The sequence below is a fragment of the Hyperolius riggenbachi genome, chromosome 1, assembly GCF_040937935.1.
Source record: "Hyperolius riggenbachi isolate aHypRig1 chromosome 1, aHypRig1.pri, whole genome shotgun sequence".
NCBI classification, from domain to species: Eukaryota; Metazoa; Chordata; class Amphibia; order Anura; family Hyperoliidae; genus Hyperolius; species Hyperolius riggenbachi.
In genome coordinates this window covers 280,179,518-280,200,800 of record NC_090646.1, presented here as the reverse complement: position 1 = coordinate 280,200,800, position 21,283 = coordinate 280,179,518, and the positions used below count along the sequence as shown (strand labels likewise).

At 41.0% G+C, this 21,283-nt stretch overlaps 1 protein-coding gene across 1 annotated transcript in view; it reads left to right on the top strand.

The window, feature by feature from the left end:
- BMP3 (bone morphogenetic protein 3) overlaps positions 1-8,801 on the top strand; it is a 94,377-nt gene extending 85,576 nt beyond the window's left edge. The window contains exon 3 of the mRNA XM_068271138.1: positions 7,884-8,801. Coding sequence (XP_068127239.1) covers positions 7,884-8,075 — 192 coding nt within the window. The 3' untranslated portion in view covers positions 8,076-8,801. The remainder of the gene's footprint in view (positions 1-7,883) is intronic.
- The last annotated feature ends 12,482 nt before the right edge of the window (positions 8,802-21,283 follow it).

The window sequence follows — 21,283 nt, the reverse complement described above, 5'->3', positions numbered from 1 at the left end:
GCTGCATGCTTGTTCAGGGGCTATGGCTAATAGTATTAGAGGCAGAGGATCAGCAGGGCTGCCAGGCAACTGGTATTGTCTAAAAGGAAATAAACATGACAGCCTCCATATACTTCTCTCTTCAGTTCCCCTTTAAGCACTTGAACAGGTTTCTCCTAATTAAATGACACGTGACCACCAGGGGGCCTCCCTAATTCCTCATACTTTGTTTTCTTTTATGAATTATCGGCAACATTGAAAACCAATAGGACTTCTTTATTTGTAGCTAAAGGCTACTTCCCCTTTTGGAAATTTCAATGTCATCTGTAACCCTTACATGGACCAGACCCATTCTTGCAGCCCAACACCATGAGTTTGAACTGGGGTCTGTAGGATGTTCTATTGTATAGTCATAAAATGTTTTTTGAGATTGAAGTAACTTGTCGCAGTTAATGAGTTAATACAAAAGCTACGTCACGTCCGATAATTGTCGCCTATTGGGGATCGGAAAATGATCCCTCGAGCAACAATTTGGGGATTGATGTTGTAGAGACACATCCCTAGCCTTGAGGCTAGCAATGTGTTCTGTTGCTATGGAGGGAAGCGGCGGGGTGACGATCAGGTGATCATTACCATGTCACTGATTATCTGTACTGTAGAAGTGATAGTTTGATTTAACAACCACGCTATAGCCATACATGTAGAGTAAAAAACAGATTGCAGGTCATATAATTGTTGTGTTATCTGTTCCAGAATACATACAGGCAACAAAGATTCACAAACTGTATCAGTGGGGGCACAACTCAGTAGGGGTATAAAAACTGAAGAGCTGTCATGTCCACCCTGCCCCCCTCATTATAAACAGTTCTATCAACTGAATAATACATAGATTTTATTGTTTTTATTGATTACAGATAGGAATGGATCATTCTAATACAAAAAATAAAAGCAGCAAGTAAAGCAATACAGTGCCTGAAAAAAATGCTATACCCGCATATATAGATCCAGATTTATATTGCTAAATATAATTAGGTGGCAGGTCCCCATTATATATAAATAACTTACATTCACAAACAGTGTATGGTATATACTGTATTATAAGAAGGTCAAAATATGAAGAATCTAATGTCCTTGTAGTGCTAGAGCTACAGACATTCCCAATAGATAAAATATTCTCACAAAATGTTCTACATTACCCCTTCTTAAAGGTATATTTCTGTGCCTCACTTGTCATCCCTGGTTCTCCCTATCCATTGAGATGATGTTTTATACAGTGTTTTGGTGCCATTTGTTGTTTGGAGTATACCAGTTATTTGTATTTGAATCTACAATTTTTGATTTGCTTATGTAGCTCTCCTTAAGTGGGGATATTTAGCCATGGTGCATTTCTGTTACACTAGCACTACTGCACTTTGTAGAACTACTACATAACGAATGACACAGCAACTGGTATGCACCCATGGTATCACCATTTACTGGTAGTCCTTCTTTGCATAATTTAGGAATACCCTTACACAGAATGCTCCCACTTCATCAATATTCAGCAGGAAGTAACTTGTAGGGAAGCATAACACCAAGCACCCCCTCACTTACTTCAAACACTAACCACCCCCACCTACTCCTGACACTAACCACCCCCACTCACTGTTATTTTGCATCACAGTTCAGCTACAGTGTAGCCAAACTCTGGCGAACTACAGCTCCCAGCATGTCCACCGCTGTTCCTACAGAGTTCCACCGCATAGAAGTTTTGATTTCTTAGTTTCTGTCTATAGCAGGTATTTCACTTTTTTAATATGGGCACCTATGGTGTCACCCAAATTTCTCGAGGGAGTCAGTTAAATTACAAGTACGTATTTGGGTTGTGATGAGAGCATGACTATGTGGCAGTGAGTGATTGAAATCTATGCCGTAGCCTAGATATGAACTGATGCAGGTGAAAAATCTTCTTCTAACAAATTTTAGAGGGAAATACAATATGAATATTCACTGGCCTTGAAGAGGGCAGCTGGCCTCAGAGTTCCCCAACCCTGTCCTCAGGGCCCACCAACAGTACACGTTTTGCAGAAAACCACAAACATGCACAGGTGAGGTAATTAGTGTCTCACCAGAGCTAATTAACTACCTCTGTGGATTTCTACAAAACATGCACCGTTGGTGGGCCCTGAGGACAGGATTGGGGAACACTTGTTTAACTGGTTCAGCCTACAGTTGTTTTCACCTCAAGGACGGAAGCAATTTTCCCCTGTCAGCGCTCCTCCTATTCATTCACCAATAACTTTACCACTACTCATCACACGTAAAAAATCTATATCTTGTTTTTTTTGCCACAAATTAAGCTTTTTGTGGGTGATACTTGTTTTCAGTAATTGCTTTATTTTCTATTCATTTTGTACGCAAATACAGAAATTAATACACTATTTATCCAATTCAATCCACTCTAGTTAAAAATTAAGCAATGCTACTATAAATAAAACGCCCCAATTTACTTTCCCATTAGTCCTGACTATCACAACATTTAAATTTTGTTCCTAGTACAATGTATGGCTCCAATATATTATTTGGAAATAAAGGTGTATTTTTTCTCTTTGGGGATTTTTCTTTTGTGTCCTGTCAATTGTAAGCCCTTATGTACTAACAGTAAGATATCCCATGACATACATGTTTTTTAAAGAGAATCTGTATTGTTAAAATCGCACAAAAGTAAACATACCAGTGCGTTAAGGGACATCTCCTATTACCCTCTGTCACAATTTCGCCGCTCCCCGCCGCATTAAAAGTGGTTAAAAACAGTTTTAAAAAGTTTGTTTATAAACAAACAAAATGGCCACCAAAACAGGAAGTAGATTGATGTACAGTATGTCCACACATAGAAAATACATCCATACACAAGCAGGCTGTATACAGCATTCCTTTTGAATCTCAAGAGATCATTTGTGTGTTTTTTTCCCCCCTGAGGGGGGAGTGCATAGCAGAACCACAACACTGAAGAACTTGGCAGCCTTCCAGACACAGGCTGACAAGTCTGACAAGGGAAAGATACATTGATTTATTACAGAGACTGTGATAGTACAAAGTGCTGCAGTAAGCCAGAACACATTAGAATAGCTTTTAGAACTTGTAGGATGATAAAAAACAGGATGCAATTTTTGTTACGGAGTCTCTTTAAAAAAGCTACGTCCTTAAAGGGAAAGAGCTGATTTAAAAAAAGATGTACTTACCTGGGGCTTCTTCCAGCCCCTGGCAGCAGACCTGTGCCCTCGCCGCAGCTCCACATCCAGCTGGTGGCTCAGGTTCCCCTCCAGTGTAGATGCCGACCTGGCCGGCGCGAGCGACACTGTCAATCACGCTAATGTTATCTTGAGTGTACTGCGCCTGCGCAGAACACTCCAGATGACGTCAGCGTGACCGAGAGCAGCTCTCACGCAGGTGCAGTAGATGCACATCAGCAGCTTTAGAAGGGATTCATTATATTTTTTTATTTTTATTAAAAATGTGTGGTGTGTGTAATTTCACCTCCTGAGCGTTACGCAGCTCAGGAGGTTTTGCCAGTTTTTGTCCCCAAGTTAATTAATGTGATCAAATGGGTGTAAAACATTTAGCTGGCACTAGGCTAGCTAGTACAAGTGTCCAGCGGTCCTCGATCCCTGCCTCTCCCCCGTTTATACATTACCCAGCCTGGATCCAGCGATCAGCGCAGCCTCCCCGTACAGCTTCAGTCTTCACTATGGGGAGGATCGCACATGACGTTGCCGATGTCATTACGTAATGCGCAAACCCGATCCTCCCAATAGAGAGACGAAAGCTGTGCAGGGAGGCTGCACGATCGCTGGATCCAGACTGGATAATATGTTAACAGGGGTATCGGGGGGGATCTGATCTGGACACTTGTACTAACTAGCCTAGTGCTAGCTAAACGTTTTACACCCATTTGATCGCATGTCGGGCACAATGTCGGGCATACCGATAAGTAAGTTAACTTTTCACCACTAGATGGCGATAGAAACACTCCCTGGATTGCCAGGAAGTGTTTCTTTTTTTTACTTTAATTCACGTTCTTAATTATGAAAGGACATGGCCACTGATCCTGGTCATTTCCATTCATTACAGGACTGCGATTGTTTCGGGGAAGCCTTGCTTCCCTTCCACAACTACTGACATGGAAATACTGCCGAACGATGAGTATTCTCATCCAGATAGGCTGAAGTGGTTAAAGTACTTCATAGTTTAAAGGTTTTGATTCATATAACATTCTACGTATAAATTATGTAGAAATTGTTAGGAAAAACGTTTCTTTTGTAAGAAATAAGAACAGTATGGCTAAACCAGAGATAGGTATGCTAGATAATATTATTAAATCCTCATTATTATAATTCTCCCCAAAAACTTAAAACAAGAATAAAAAGATTATGAAAAAAGTATTAATACATCTAGTTCACAAGCACACAACAGATTGTCACCAAGCAGGTGAAAATAAATACCAAAGCCAAAGAAATGGACCATTAGCAAGGCAATTGACAAGCATGAAATAACCAAGTATTCACTTTGTATAGTCATGTGGTGATTGTTTGGTAGGCTCAGACTGTGCATGGCTTGATGTTTTGACGATTACTATTACTTTTTTCATCATTGGTCTACTCCAAGATGTGTATTAGCTAGATCACGTGCACAGTCTCTCATTAACGATGATCACAGTAGTCATCCTGGCCTGTGCACTAAACAAAAGGAAGTGAGTATTAACATTGTTGTCCACAACAGAACAGGGTGAAGCTGTCCCTGCATTTATTTGGCACATGGGACTAGCACATGTGGAAAGACACAGAGTTAAATGTTGAAAGGTTGTGAATACAAGCCATAGACTTCAACAAAAATGAACAATATATAACAGTACACTTTATGTATCTAGCTAAGATGGAAAAATAGAGTAAATGACAAATAGTTCCTGGCAAGCACAAATCACCTGAGCTTTACAGAACAGAATAGTGCAAACATTATGCCTTTTCTTTACTTGTTCTTATATAGTCTAGCTGGATCAGTTAAAATGTATGTTACCAGCAACAGTGTCTGACTCATGTTTACAATGTTTTTGGCTAGTTCAGCTTTTGGCATGGCTTCACAGGGTCTGCAGAGACATTATGTATCAATTAACTGTGAAAAGCTATCCGTTACTCCAGAGTAGGAAAAACGGACTCAAGTATAGAGGCAGTACATATGTTGTGTACATATGTGCAATCTATTTAAAATATACAGTGCATTTGCTACAGTGAAGGGCCAATCATTATCATATCCCTGGTTCTGACTGCTAGAAAGCCTGAAGTAAGTACCATAGAACTGAATCTGTGAAATGTGTTGCAGTTTAGAACAGCTACAGGTCATGCTGAGATGTAGTAGTCAATATCTAGAAATGAAACTGACCCATTTATTGTTGAAATATAAAAAAATGTGACATCCTATATAATAAAACCCCTGTGTCTGTGTCCTTCCATGTCCCTGCATCTGTGTCAGGTTAGTTTGTTGCATGCAGTGGGGGCACACACACAAGGGGAGACCACAGCCCTGGGTGTGTGCACCCAGGACCACTATTCTCTAGTGTGCGTTCTCTAATGGGCATCATGACTAATATTCATATTAAGGATATCAACATTCAGCAAGAAAAAAACAGACACCCAAAATAAAACAGGAGGAGCTTTAAATGAGCTCAGACTTGACTGGAATGGATTTGGGACAAATATTGACATTTGATAATTGTTTGATGTTCAAAGCTGATAGTAAGCATGAAAGTTCATGTGAACATACATGTAAGGCTTGGAGGAACATACATGGAAAGTGGAAAGGGTAAAGGAACAAGAGACAAAACACAATATTGCAGCCAATCACAGTTCAAAGAATAGGAATAGTTCCAGTAGGATAGGGGGCGCTGTACATCATACATGTAAATAAGGTGCTATGGTTATTTGGGCACCGGGAATAGCCACAAGTAGAAGATCAGTTAATTGCTGACATTCTGCTATTGAGCAGTGGCCAGTTCTGACAGTAAAATTTTTATCAACATCCTAACTTAACCCTCTTCTCACACTAACCCTCCTTCTACTGATGCCTAACACTAATCTACCCCCTACATTGTAATCTCTGCCAATATCTGCCCCCTTCCCTGCTTAAAACTCCTGCGCCGCCTACTACCATTTTTTGCCTCCTGCCACTGCTATAGCCGGAATTAACATTGTGGTCTATGCAGCATCCATTTTACCTACTTCAGCTGAATAGACATTCAAAGGGTCAATGGATCAGACATTGATTATTGTATGTACTGTATATTTAATGCAAATCAGCTTCATACGCACTAAACAGTAATTAATAAAATCAGAGAAATGCATCCTTCTTGTCTCCTGCTTTACAACATAAGTGTGGTTCAAAGTAATAAATAGTGAAAGTATCTGATTTGCAGAAAGAAAAAAAATGTTTTAGTGCTATGAAGGCCTGCATAATTACTAGTTCTATGTTACATGATAAATGATCTGAATCAGCTTACTGAAGACAAGGGGTTTTTGTACTAATGACTTTTCACTTTACAGGGATCCTGTAAAAATGTTGTAAACCTATCAGGTGGTAAAGCTGTACACTCTGTAGACTTACCTTCTTAACAATGCAGTCAGCTGTAACTAATGAGATTCCTTTAAAAACTTGGTGGTCCCAAAATTTGGCTAAACAAGTGTTTCTCAAACCCATCCTCATGACTCCCTTAACGGAGCATGTTTTGCAGGCAACCTCACCTATGCACAGGTGGGATAGTTAGTGTCTCTGCTACATGAAATCCCCCTAGATGAGCCACTAACCACTTCCGGGTTTCGGGTGGTTTGGATGATCTGAGCTGCGGGGGCTCTTCAGCCCGCAGCACAGATCAGATAGCAGCCAGGGCGATCAGACTTCCCCCCTTTTTTCCCCACTAGGGGGATGTCCTGCTGGGGGGGGGTCTGATCACCGCCGGCTGTTTGCGCTTGCGGGGGGGGGGCTCTTCAAAGCCCTCCTCCGCAACGCTTTCTGGCCTCCTTCCCTCCCTCTCCCTCCCCCTGTGAGCGGAAATCCGGAAATCTGTCCTGCACCGCCTCAGATAGGCTTCAGCCTATCAGATGCCGGCAATCCGGCAATCCCCGGGCAATCAGAGGCCGGGGATCGCCAATCTCCTCTACGGCGCTGCTGCGCACCAGTGCCGTATGTATGTAAACAGCGGGGAAGATCTTCCCCACGTATATACATTTACCCTGCGAGCCGCGATTGGAGGCTCGCAGGGTGTTCACAGAGACACCCTCCGTGAACTGACATGGAACGGCCGCTCATACAAGCGGCCGTTTCCATGGAAACCGCTTCAGGATTCAGGGGCGTACTTATGCGTACGCAGAATCCTGAAGTGGCTAATTACCCCACCTGTGTATAGGTGAGGTTGCCTGCAAAACATGCACCATTGGGGAGTTACGAGGACAAGCTTGAGAAACACTGGGCTAAACTATTTAGTTTGTATGTCAAGCCCCATCCCCTCTAATATAAGACTGGTCTTTGCACCAATGCAGAGGCCATGCAGTGATCACATGATTGAGACCGGCTAGCAGTCAGCTGTAAAATCAGACTTTTTTTTCATCTTTGGGGATCCATCTAGTGTGAACAGTAAAAAAAAAAAGCCTTGGAACATAAAATGTTTTTTTGACCTTAACAGACTTTACTGATATTTGAATCAGAAGAGAAATAGAATCATTTGTCCAGTGCTGTCCCACAGTGAACTGGTTCATCTACAAGTTAGATGATCTCATTAGTTTCATAATATAATTTATGTGTACAACATGTGAAATAGAATGTTTGCTTATGTGATCAATTATTCACATTCTGATTATGTCACTCTTATTCTTTTGCAGTCCTTGAAGCCATCCAACCACGCCACTATCCAGAGCATTGTGCGTGCGGTGGGCGTGGTACCTGGCATCCCCGAGCCTTGCTGCGTTCCAGAAAAAATGTCGTCTCTCAGCATTCTGTTTTTTGATGAAAATAAGAATGTTGTGCTCAAGGTTTATCCCAACATGACAGTGGAGTCCTGCGCCTGCAGATAACAGTTCAAGCTTTCAAAGCTGTTCATAGTAAACTTCAGATTTGCACTTTCACTACAACCGTTTCCTGAAATGTTCCAGCCTGGGTGAGAAAGAGAGCAATGCAAAAAAAAATTACAAAAGTATATATTATAAAATACCGGGCTATGGACGTCTGCTGTGTTCAATTAATGCTGGACTTTGGTCAGTGAACTCATTGAAAACTGACATATAGCACAGGAGAAGATAAGCTCTTGAATCAAATAAGCTCTAAAGAAAACAGGAGTCTTTTTACTTTTTCAAAGACACATTTATTTTTGTACTGGGAAAAAAAAGACTAGAAATTTGAACAGCTGAAGTTGTAATGTAATGTGCCTTCAGACTTTCAGCATTCACCTGCCTATGGTGTTTTTTCATTTTTTTTTTGTTTTTTTTGTTTTATATATGTATACAGTCCGTGCATTTCTTGTGTCTGTTACACACATCTGTTACCACAGAATGGACAGGAAGTTAAATATTTGATGCTCAGAAGATCTGAAGGACTATCGAGTGTTCTTCTCTGCACGTTAGTACTTTTAAATAGTCTGAACATATACATCATGGGAAGTGGTTTGTTTTGAGTTTGTGTAACATAATTGAAAATTTTATTGATTTTCTATTTTTTTTTTTTAACCAGCACTTTTTTAAATAGTGTAAACAAAATGGACATGAAAAATGCTAAAAAAAAATGTAAAATAAACAATATTTAATTTTGTTATACAGTTCCACAAAAATAAATCTGCTTGCTGCTTTGTTACAAGGATACAGAATGTATTTTGGTAGGCACAGTGATTGTTTTTCCCTAAAATGTCAAAATATGAAAATCACAATATAAAAACCTGATTGTCACATGACATTTACAATGGAAGCCTAAAGATGATCATTTATTTAATGTGAAAAAAAATATTACCATGCTGCAGAAGAGAAACAGGGATACCAAGAACCTGATTTAGTTATGGGAAATCATTTTACATGGACAATTTCACACATATCTTTTTTATTTTTGTATTTTTTTTCCGAATGCTTTTATTTATTTCTGTCAATGCTCTCAGCAAAGAGCTGTAAAGGTCTACAGCGTTAAATATGATAGTTGAAGGGCGCTGCTACAATCATAAGGTCTACAGCGTTGCCTTACTGCTTGGCCTTGCTGTGCCCTTCTAATATAAACATTCTCGGGTGTTTAGAACAAGAAATAATGCTTTAGTATTTGAAACAAGTGTAAAATGTTACTTCGGTCTGCAGATGGCAGGCCACATGTGACAGATAATACACACTCTGCAGCCCTGGCCTGCAAGGTAAGATGACACTGTACACTAGTAAAACTATGAAATCTAGCTATGTAGAAAATGACAAAGATAAGAGCAGATGGGACACAGGGGCATGTTCTCTGTTCCATGACATGCCTCTGTGTCCCATCTGTGACATTCTCTGCTCCCCCCCCCCACCCCGCACTGCACTGTGAACACCACTTTCCCAGCTCTCATTAGCCCTACACTGCCTTTCCCCCACCCCTTTCATGTCTCCTCCCCGCCCCTTTGCCTTCTCTGTATGCTCTTTGCTCTTGGAAGACGAAATTAAGTAAATACGGGACTTAGGAGCGGTGGAGAGAAGCGATAGAGTATGCCACCTAGCAGGAGGATTAAGATTAGACATCAGGAATGGCAGCGCTAAGGAGAACTCATGGATAAGCATGTGCTCAGTTATGTGATCAGCTAATAGATTTGTAAGGTTCTGATTTACTGTGATGACCTCATGGTTTAATGCATGATTATGACCAGCAGTGGCGTAGCAATAGGGGATACAGAGGTTGCAACCGCACCGGGGTCCTGGACCCAGAGGGGCCCACTAGGGGTCCTCTTTCATCCAACTTATTAGCTTTTTATTGGTGTTATGCTGATAATGGACACTTCTATTTGTGCATTGAATAGTGGTAATCCTTAACAAGCTATTTTCTTACTCTGATTATACATATCTGACACTAGAATGCTTGGGACCCCATGTAAAACTGTCGTTGGGGCCCCAAGCTCCTTAGTTATGCCACTGACCAGTAACTCAGTGCCTTACAAATCTATCAGCTGATCAAACTGATCTCATGTTTCTCTATGAGTTCTCCTAAGAATTGCCTAGCCTAATGTCTGCTCTTAATCCTCCTAATCCTTCTATTTATCATGTTACCATAACCAATAATCAGCTTTCCTCATCTTTGTCCCTTTAGCTTTGGTTTTGACACCTGGTCCACGAAACCTTCTAAGTCACATAAGTTTTGAGCTGTGTTCTTAGTCCATCAGACTTTATACCAAAGCAGGTGGTTTAACCAAACTCTGATGCCCAAATCACCTGCTTTCACACTGTGTACTGATCTGTAAGGTACTAATCTAAAATAATCACACTGCTTTATCAGAGCTCATTCCCTCTCCCTGTTTGTAAACTATATACAGTATATATTTTCTATCATCCCTGTGCAGATGTTATCAGCACTTCTATGAGCAACGAGTAGGAAGTACTGGCTAGTGATGACTCTTGTATGTAATGTTAACATTATGAGTGACATTGCTTGCATTTTACAACAGAGCTGAAATGAGTAGTGCAAGTACTGCATTATTCAAAAGAATAATCGGAAATTGAAATTATACAAATTGGATTTACCGCAGCTCTGTAATTTTAGATCAAACACAGAAAAGCATTGGACCAATAAGCAAATGCAGACATTTTCAGCAAAAATCGGATAACTGCAGTAATTTTAGACAAATCACAAGACAAATCACAAGATTCAGTTTCTCTGATTTCCAGGTTTTTGGGGCATTTTTTTGCATTGTCTGTTGGATGTAATGACAAAATACTCCTCAGAAATTGCAAAAAATGGAAATCGGTAGAACGGAAAATCAGAACAAAAAACGGTAATTGGCATTGGCAGAAATCGGAATTTCAGCGGAAATGGGCATTTACTACCATCCCTATATTTTAGCATAAGTACTATAACACTTTATGTATAGAAATGATACATATCCAGATAAGATAAATACCATACGTTTGCAGATGTCATCATTCTCTATTTCATACTACTGTTTGTTTTCTCTTAAAGAGAACCCGAGGTGGGTTTGAAGAATGTTATCTGCATGCAGAGGCTGGATCTGCCTATACAGCCCAGCCTCTGTTGCTATCCCAAACCCCCCTAAGGTCCCCCTGCACTCTGCAATCCCTCATAAATCACAGCCACGCTGCTGACAAACAGCTTGTCAGAGCTGGCTGTGTTTATCTCTATAGTGTCAGTCTGCTGCTCTCCCCGCCTCCTGCAGAACTCCAGTCCCCGCCTGCATCCCTTTCCTCCCTGCTGATTGGAGGGAAGGGACGGGGGCAGGGACCGGAGCTATGCAGGAGGAGGGGGAGCAGCTGAGACTGACACTACAGATGTAAACACAGCCTCACAGCATGGCTGTGATTTATGAGGGATTGCAGAGTGCAGGGGGACCTTAGTGGGGTTTGGGATAGCAACAGAGGCTGGGCTGTATAGGCAGATCCAGCCTCTGTATGCAGATAACATTCTTTAAACACACCTCGGGTTCTCTTTAAAGGACATCCGAGGAGAAAATAAACTGATGAGAAAAACAATTGTATCCATCATCCTTCTTCTAAAAAATTACCTTTTTTTTAAATATCCCACAGTTTTATTTTATATTTAAATCTAGTTTTACTGTTTCATGGTCTCTGCTCAATGACACCTTCATTGAAGTATGTCAGAGCTCAAATCTATGAAATATTGACCCTTTTTTATCTCTCTTTTACTGCTCTCAGAAGCCATTTACTGTCAAGAAAGTGTTTTATGGTTGTAATTACTGATCAGTGGTGGTTATGCTAAAGTCTGACCCAGTCCCACCCCGGACAGAAACTGTCACTTGCATACCTGATTTTTAATTCTTTCAGGCAGAGAAAGAAAAAAGGAACACAGCATTTGCTTGGCACTGTACAGACACATGTCTATTTTATCATGTCACATGTCACCTCGGTTGTCCTTTCATGAACTGTGACAGTGAGTTCACATTACTAAATATTCCATTATAAACGTATCTTAACTTACAATGGCACCCCTTTAAGTGTTTATGCTTTTGTCCCTAAATTATTTTAGATTTAAAGTGAAACTCCACTTGATTTGAAAATGTATCACAAATATCAGTGCTCTGCATGATTGTTTGCAATTTATTGTTATTAAAAAAAATTCAGGCTATCTCAGCTTGTAGCCAGCTATGTATTTCCAAAAGCGTCTGATACTAAAAATGCTCTTCTTTAGGATCCTGTAATCTGTACTCTTTGTGGAATACAGACCACCCTGAAACCTCCTACCTGGCTGCAGAGTTGAAGCTTGGTTCTGAATTGCCACAATTGGAGCAATCCAATGATTGGCAGCTAACCTGTGGAAGCCTGTTAGTCTGTTATGAATCGTGTAAAATAAACGGTTTTCTATCACGTTTTACATGCTTACACGCAAGCAAGCTGAAATTATGCTTGCCATTAATTTCTTCAGTGTTAATACCTGAAATGAAAGCATTGCAGGTTTCTCAGCAAAAGCCGAGTTTCACTTTACATTTTCCCCTTTGAAGCAGGGTTACAGTGAAAAGCTCAGTCTTCAAGGTTACAAGAAATTCAGTGTTATCCAAAAAAAACAGGGATTTTCCAATCATATGAATTTAGGAACCATAATGACATATTGTACAATGTAATAAATTATTCAGGATACTCATTTTTTCTTTAATTTCCATGTTTCAGAGTCAGAATTGCTTCTATATATTGCTGTTTAGCCTAGGCCATGGTGTCATGCAGCCTTATTTCCCAGAGCGCTCAGGGAGATCCTGTGATGTTCCTGTTCACATCAGAGACTGAATTAAAAAAATATACTGCACAGTGATTCATCTTGCCAGCAGTTAAAATGCTGGCATTTCTGATAAATTTAGGAATGCAAATTCTGTAAAGTATAAATGAATATTTTAAACATAAGTAATTAAATACAGTAAAATTCCTCTTAAAACATGTGCATCTTCAGAGGTCAATCTCTGAAGCTGGTTACAATTTCTGCATATTATAATTGGAAGCTATTGGATCTGATTCTTAAAACAGAAAAGTTTTACATTTTCCTGTTCTTACTACAAATAACTAGATTTATGAAAATGTCAGTTGTATTTGCATTACTATTCGAATAAACCCGATGGGGTATTTGAAGTGGAATCAGGCAAAGTGATTTTTCTCGCTTTATACTATCATAGCCACAGTCTGTTGGCCTACAAGGATGAGTAGGAAGTTGATAAGGATGAAAAATCACAATATTTTTTACTGTATAAAATGAAACTATAGGATGCCTGCCACAAATTTCAACTTTTCTTCCTGCTTTTAATAATGTATCTAATAAATACTTGTTTATCTGGGAAAACTCAGAAAAGCAAAAATGATTGTTTTAAGACTAATGTGCAGTTTTGATATCCTTGCGATACCAGCTTATTATCAATTTAATGACACAGCTAAACTGAATGGCAAACTGATCACAGATGGAAGATGTTGAAGGTAATTAGACTGATGCACCTGCTTGTGAGCTGTTGTCAAACTGATTGCAAACGAATGTCTAAAACCAGTGCCTATCAGGGTTGTTTCATAATGCAAATTGCAATTGCAAACACTCTACGATGCAATCGCAATTCAATCTATATTCACTGTACATGTTGCTACATGATTTCCAGTGAAGGAGGGAAATATGATTTTTTTGCAATCAAGCAATATAAAAATATATTGCCGAGGTTGCTATGTGGTTTTCCAGTGATCTTATACTTTCTAAACATGCAAATATTCAAAAATTCAGCAGGACTGATGTTTCGGATTGCAACCACTTGGCTTAAATAGAAAAACACGAGAAGTTATAAATCAGGATGATACCATTTATTGACTAACTAAAAATGAATACAAATAAGTAAGCTTTCGGCCTTGCAGGCTTCGCCAGGCTTATAAGTTTGCTTATTTTTATTCATTTTTAGTTAGCCAATAAATGGTATCATCCTTATTTAAAACTTCTTGCTTTTACTGATGGCTAACACGGTACAATACCTTACTGCTATAGAAAACACCTACGTGATTTATATTACGCACCGGGCCCATATGCAATTAACGTTTTCTCCTTAGTTTTTACCTAGGTAATAATTTTGCATCTTGTCAATAGAATGCCTGTTAAACCACCAGCAAGCAAGAAAGTACTCAAATAATTTTGTACACTGACTTTTTGATATTTTTTCAATTGCAAAGAGCTTAAAAGGTATTTTAAAGAGAAGATGAAAAATGATCTCCACGTATAAAACTCAGAAGAAACATTGATTACATGTGGGTCTTGGTGTCCTTGCGTTTTGTGTTTTGCAAATGATCAAAAACATATTGCAAAATGAAGCAAATCGCTTGCTTTGTGGAACAGCCCTTAGCCTTTTTTGTGAGATGGACTTCTTGTTTACATGCAGTAGTAGCGAAAAGGGTTGGAATGGGAAATGGCCGTTGCCATTAGCAACTGAAATACCACAGGCTGAATGATGAATTGTAGATAAAATGATGTAGGAAATGTTCAAGTAATTCCCAAGTCTGAGTTTCTCATTGGTTGTTTTATCAATTTATGTTGCTAAAAGAGTTTTAAATCATGTAAGTATTTTGTATTTGCATACATATATTTTAAAGCATTACTCCACTTTTGTTATAAATTGATACAAAATATTTTAGTGCCTCACAATGGTTTTTTTTTTGTAATTTAATGGTATTAAAAATGTCCTTTCCAAATGAATTTGTAGACAGCTTTGATTTTCTGAAATTTCCAGAAACGTTTGTTTTCACTAGATTGCAATCCTGGTGGCAGTACACTGTGCAAAATGCCTCAGATTCTGTGTACTACTGTAGGTGCCATTAGCTGCACAATGCAGGAAATCCTTAAAGAGAACCTGTACTGAGTAAAAATATTTAAAATAAACACATGAGGTAACTTCAAATGAACATTACATAGTTACCTTGCCATCAGTTCCTCTCAAAAGCTCACCATTTTCTTCTGACAATACTCCCTTCCTGTTCTGACAATATTTTGTCAGATCTGAAATATATCAGTTGCTGTCAATAAAATATCAGTTGCTGTCAGTTATAGCTGAGAGGAAAACTGATGTACCAGGTAATGTCCATGTTTCCCTATGGCTCAAGTGGGCGATGTTACAGTTTAACTGTGTGCTGACCAGAAAGCTGTTATGGGGTAATGGCCATTTTCAAAAGGGAGGACGGAAAATTCCCTTGATCACAGTGAACAAACAGGACGCGGGACAGGAGAAAGACACTGAGGAGTAGACTACATGGAAGGTAAGTATGACTTGTGTATGCTTATTTTGACTTTAAGAATAAAGTTTTACCAGGCGCTTGGAGGGGATCAGCTATTACAACGAGCAGCGTGTAGTACTGAGGGGTCCCTTAAAACCTCATAAACAGCCAGAAAATACAAAAAATGTGTCTACACGCGCTTAAAGTTCAAATCTAATTTTTCTTTCTATTGGATAAAACTCCTCAATAAAAACCTCAATTACTTATACAAAAATATTGCACTTTAAATGGTCACTCATTCAACCTGCACCACTCTTTCATGCACATACTAGAAGGGCCCTTCTAAAAAAAAGTCCGATGAACTCTTTAAAAATCAAAGTCAAATTGGTAAAAAAATAAATAAATATTAAAAGTGAAAAAAGATCAAAAAGATATCAGATAATGTATGGAGAACAAAAATGTTGCTTTCTCATGTAAAAGATATTGCTCAGTGTTGTCCTAGAGTAGTTCCCCTATGAAGTGTCCTATGTACATCAGGTTTCCATCACCGCATAGGTTTGTTCTTCTTTCAATATGGGTTACTCGTCCTAGTTCAATCTGTAAAAACAGAGGTGCCACACTCACAGTTTGGTCCGCTGATGTCCTCAGGTATTTGCAAGGTACCCTCAATGGCTCTCTCCGCCGTTGCAAGACCGAGACCGTCTGTTGTCAGACAACTCACGTTAGCGCTGGTCTCCAAGTGCACGCCTACGTCACGGCGAGCGGACAACTGTGTCTACCACACGTAAGTGACGTAGGCGTGCACTTGGAGACCAGCGCTAACGTGAGTAGTCTGACAACATACCTGAGGACATCAGCGGACCAAACTGTGAGTGTGGCACCTCTGTTTTTACAGATTGAACTAGGACGAGTAACCCATATTGAAAGAAGAACAAACCTATGTGGTGATGGAAACCTGATGTACATAGGACACTTCATAGGGGAACTACTCTAGGACAACACTGAGCAATATCTTTTACATGAGAAAGCAACATTTTTGTTCTCCATACATTATCTGATATCTTTTTGATATTTTTTCACTTTTAATATTTTTTTTTTTTTTTTTTTACCAATTTGACTTTGATTTTTAAAGAGTTCATCGGACTTTTTTTTTAGAAGGGCCCTTCAAGTATGTGCATGAAAGAGTGGTGCAGGTTGAATGAGTGACTATTTAAAGTGCAATATTTGGTATAAATAATTGAGGTTTTTATTGAGGAGTTTTATCCAATAAAAAGAAAAATTAGATTTGAACTTTAAGCGCGTGTAGACACATTTTTTGTATTTTGACTTTTAATTTTCAGTTCAGGTTTTCTTTAAATGCTGTGTGGCTAATGGTTTTCTTCTTATATGTAAGAAATGATTTGTTTCATTTGTATAAACATGCAAGCCATAATTTGATGTATATAGGATGAAAGGGGCACCGCTTACATGTAAATGTACATGGTTCATGTGGTTATTACTTCCCTTGCATCTTGTTTTGTTCTATAGTGCTGTGATACCTTTAAACCTTTTCCAAAAATGTGTACGGCGGGGCATGAGATCAGTGTCATAAAACCAGAAATGGATTAAGATGAAATAGGACCCTAGGCAAGGTAGTGTAACGATTGGTGTAGCAACACAGACGTCTGATTATGTGTGATCTGCAGAATCACCAATAATACAGACGCTATACCTGATTATGTGGTGATCTGCAGTATCACCAATAATACAAGTATAGCTTGCAGAATACAAAGTATGTAGTGCTTGGTGCAACAGTAACAGAATAGTTTAGCTAGACCTCACCAGAGGAGCAGGGGGGCACTATTGGTACACAGTAACTGAATAGTTTGACAAAACCTCACCAGAGGAGCTGGTGGGTACTATTAGAACACAGTAACTTATTAGTTAGGCTTAACCTTACCAGAGGAGCTGGTGGGTACTATTAGGACACAGTAACTAAATAGTTTGACAAAACCTCACCACAGGAGCTGGTGGGTACTATTAGAAGAGCACCTCACCAGTGACAAGGGCTCACTGGTGAGTAGAAAGGTCAGACAGGCTACGATCAGTAACAAGCGGGCAGGTACAGTACAGAATCGGCATGCAAGAGGGTAGTAAGATCTCAGGCAGGGTTCAGCAACAGAGTCAGATGGGCAGAAGTACAGAAACGATAAGCAAGAGCAGAGTCAGAGGGTAGCCAGAGTCATACACAGAATATCAAAATACAGTAATACAATAATCCTAGTCTTGTGTGAAATCCCTGGTTTCCTCCCAGATCAAAGCACACCGGATACTATCTAAGGTCTGAGCGCTACTATCTAAGGTCTGAGCGCTAACACGTGAGTATTCGCAACAGCAGACAAGTTGCGAGTGAACAGTGAAGGCTTTTGAAGCAGAGGAGACCCCACGGCCACGCCCACAATGATCAGCCAATCTGGAGCGCCGTGAGTCTCCTCTGACGTCAGCCGGTCGGCCGGTCAGCTGACGCGCCTCCTCCCCGCATAAAGGTCCTGTCTCCGTGCGCGCCCGCGTGATACGGCAACCCTATGTGCAATAGACAAACCCATCCTCTGCGTACAAGACGCCAGAGGCACGGGCGAAGTCCCTGAGCAGGAAGGCAAGGCGGCTGCGGAGACACCGTGCGTGCCGCAGCCGCCATTTCTGCGGATGTTACATGTTACAGTACCCCCCCCCCCCTTGAGGCGTGGGCTCCGGACACGGTCCATCAGGTCTGCCCTGCATCCTTTCCCTAGATTCTTCTGTATCCAACATTCCAGGGAGGGAGGTAGAGGAGTCCCCCTGTACCACAGATTTAAATAGAGACGCATGAGAAGTTTTAACCCTTCTCATTCTGGACGGCAGGGCCCACATTATGTCACTTGGTACGACCTGCCACTCTTCAGACCGTCTCCTACCTTTCTGCTGACTTTGAAAAGTGGGACTAAATCCTCCCGAACTATCACAGTAGCAAGGACCACTTTCTCGGGGAGAATGCCTGTCGGGGTGACGGGCTGTACTGTCTCGGGCTCAGAACATCTAGACAAAGCATCAGCTTTAATGTTTTTACTACCTGGCCTATAAGTGATGACAAACCTGAACCTAGCAAAAAATAAAGACCAGCGAGCCTGTCTGGGATTAAGTTGTTTCGCTCCTTCGATATATGCTAAGTTTTTGTGAACAGTATAGACTGTAATAGTATGTTCAGCACCCTCAAGCCAGTGTCGCCATTCCTCAAAAGCGAGTTTGATGGCCAACAGTTCTCGATTCCCGATGTCATAATTTCTCTCGGCAGGAGAAAATTTCGGAGAAAAAAATGCACAGGGGTGCAACCTGCCCTGAAGCCCGGAGTGCTGAGACAGTACAGCCCCCACCCCTATCTCTGAGGCATCCACCTCAACAATGAACGGAAGGGACACATCCACATGCCTCAAAATGGGAGCGGACAAAACAACTGTTTCAGTGATGAAAAAGCAGCTTGTGCATCTGATGACCAATTGTAAGTATCAGCTCCTTTCTTGGTAAGCTCAGTAAGAGGTGATACCACAGAAGAAAAGCCCCTTATGAACCTCCTGTAATAATTGGCAAAGCCAAGGAATCGCTGAAGTGCCTTCAACCCAGGGCCGTTGCTAGCCCCAAAGATCAGTGGCATGTGCCCTGGATCTATTCTGTGGTGCCCCGGATGTCCCGCAGCAGAGTAGAGCCACTATAGCACCCAGCATGCCCAACAGAGGCACCACAGCACCCAACATGGCATTACCGCATCCAGCAAGCCCCATAAAGGCACCATAGTCCCCCAGCATGGCACCACAGCACACAGCAATGCAAGGTATGCTGGATGCTATGGTGCATCTACTGTATGTGGGCCTATTGGGTGCTGTGATGTCATGCTAGATGCTGTGATGCCTTTATGGAGCATGCAGGGAGCTGTAGGTCTTCTATGGGAGCAAGCTGAGAGTTGTGGTGCCTCAATGGGAGGCCCGTGGGAGCATGGTAGGAGTTCCACTAGAAGTTCAGGGAATGCTATGGGCTTGGCAGCAGGCCAGCTCACTCAGCAGAAAGCCAGAACAGCCAACACAGAAGCCAGATAACTCTGCCTAGTTATGTGATATGCTGAATTTTTGTTTTGTATTAATGGAGAGGAGGGCTTCATCTAACATTTTGCTGGGCAGGCCTACTTAGACCACTGTTAAAGAGGAACTTCAGCCTAAACAAACATACTGTCATTAAGTTACATTAGTTATGTTCATTAAAATAGATAGGTAATATAATCTCTTACCCACCCTGTTTTAAAAGAACAGGCAAATGTTTGATTTCATGAGGCAGCCATCTTTTTGGTTGAAAGCAGGTGACAGGGAGCATGAGACACAGTTCCAACTGTCCTGTGTAATGATCCCCCCTCCCAGTTGCTAGGCAATGTGAATAACAACATAGGAAATCCTATCATGCTTTGCACAGCATCAGGGGAAAAAAAGCCCGGGCAGTTTTCTTTGATGGGTGGAGCTTAGCTAAAAATGCAGCTAAAAATGATGCTTTAGTAAGAAAAAAAAAGTTCTGATGCTGTGAAACTGTTAAAGAAACACCAAGCCTTTTCAGTGCTGCTGAGTAGATTTTTAGTCCAGAGGTTCACTTTAAGTTCATATAAATTTTGCTCCACCCATGACCACACCCACATTTCGGTGCATGCCCATCTTTCACCCATCTTTCGGCTGGATTGCCCAAAAGTGCCCTGGATCTCTTAGGATTCTAGGAACGCCCCTGCTTCAAACCCAAAGGTTGCGGCCACTCCAGGACAGCTGATACCTTTTTTGGATCCATTGACAATCCCGTGGTGGAGACTATGTACCCCAAAAAAGGAACCTCTGAAACTTCAAAGAGACATTTCTCAATCTTGGCATAAAAGGAGTTCTGTCTTAATTTTTTCAAGACATATTTCACATGTTCTCTGTGTTCCGACAAATTAGGTGAAAAAATGAGTATATCGTCTAAGTAGACGAGAACAAACCGCCCGAGGACTTCTCTGAAGACCTCATTGATGAGCTCTTGGAAGACGGGTGCATTGCACAACCCGAAGGGCATGACACAATACTCGTAGTGCCCGTCAGGCGTGTTGAACGCCGTGTTCCACTCGTCACCCTCCCTTATGCGGATCAGGTGGTATGCCCTTCGGAGGTCGAGTTTGGTAAAAACACTAGCATCGGTAATCTGAGCGAATAAATCATCAATCAGGAGAAGAGGGTAACGATTCTTTACCGTGATCTTGTTCAGACCTCTGTAGTCTATACATGGCCGCAGGCCACCGTCCTTTTTCTGTACGAAAAAAACCTGCCCCGGCCGGGGACCTAGAAGGATGGATGAAGCCTTTGGCCAAGTTTTCTTTGATGTATTCCTGCATGGAAAGCTTTTCAGGCCCGGAAAGATTATATAAATGGGCCCTAGGGGGCATACAACCTGATCTCAACTCAATAGGACAGTCAAAAGCCCGAAGAGGAGGAAGCTTGTCTGCTGCCTTAGGGCAAAACACATCAGCAAAGTCAGAGTACTGAGTAGGCAATCCCTCCACTTGTACCTTGGTAGCGCATATCGTGACTTTCTCCAAACAGTGATGATGACAATAGGGGGACCACGATAACAACTGTCTGGAACCCCAGTCAATCTGAGGGGAGTGCTTCTGAAGCCACGGCATGCCAAGGATCACAGTGGAGGTAGCCAACTTAATGACCAGAAATCATATTTGTTCTTTATGCAGAACCCCAATCTGACATAACAATACAGGAGTCTGAGAGAGAGATCGCTTCCCCTGCAGTGGTGAATCGTCCACTGCAGCGACAACGAGCTGAGGTTCCAAAGACGTGAGAGGGAAA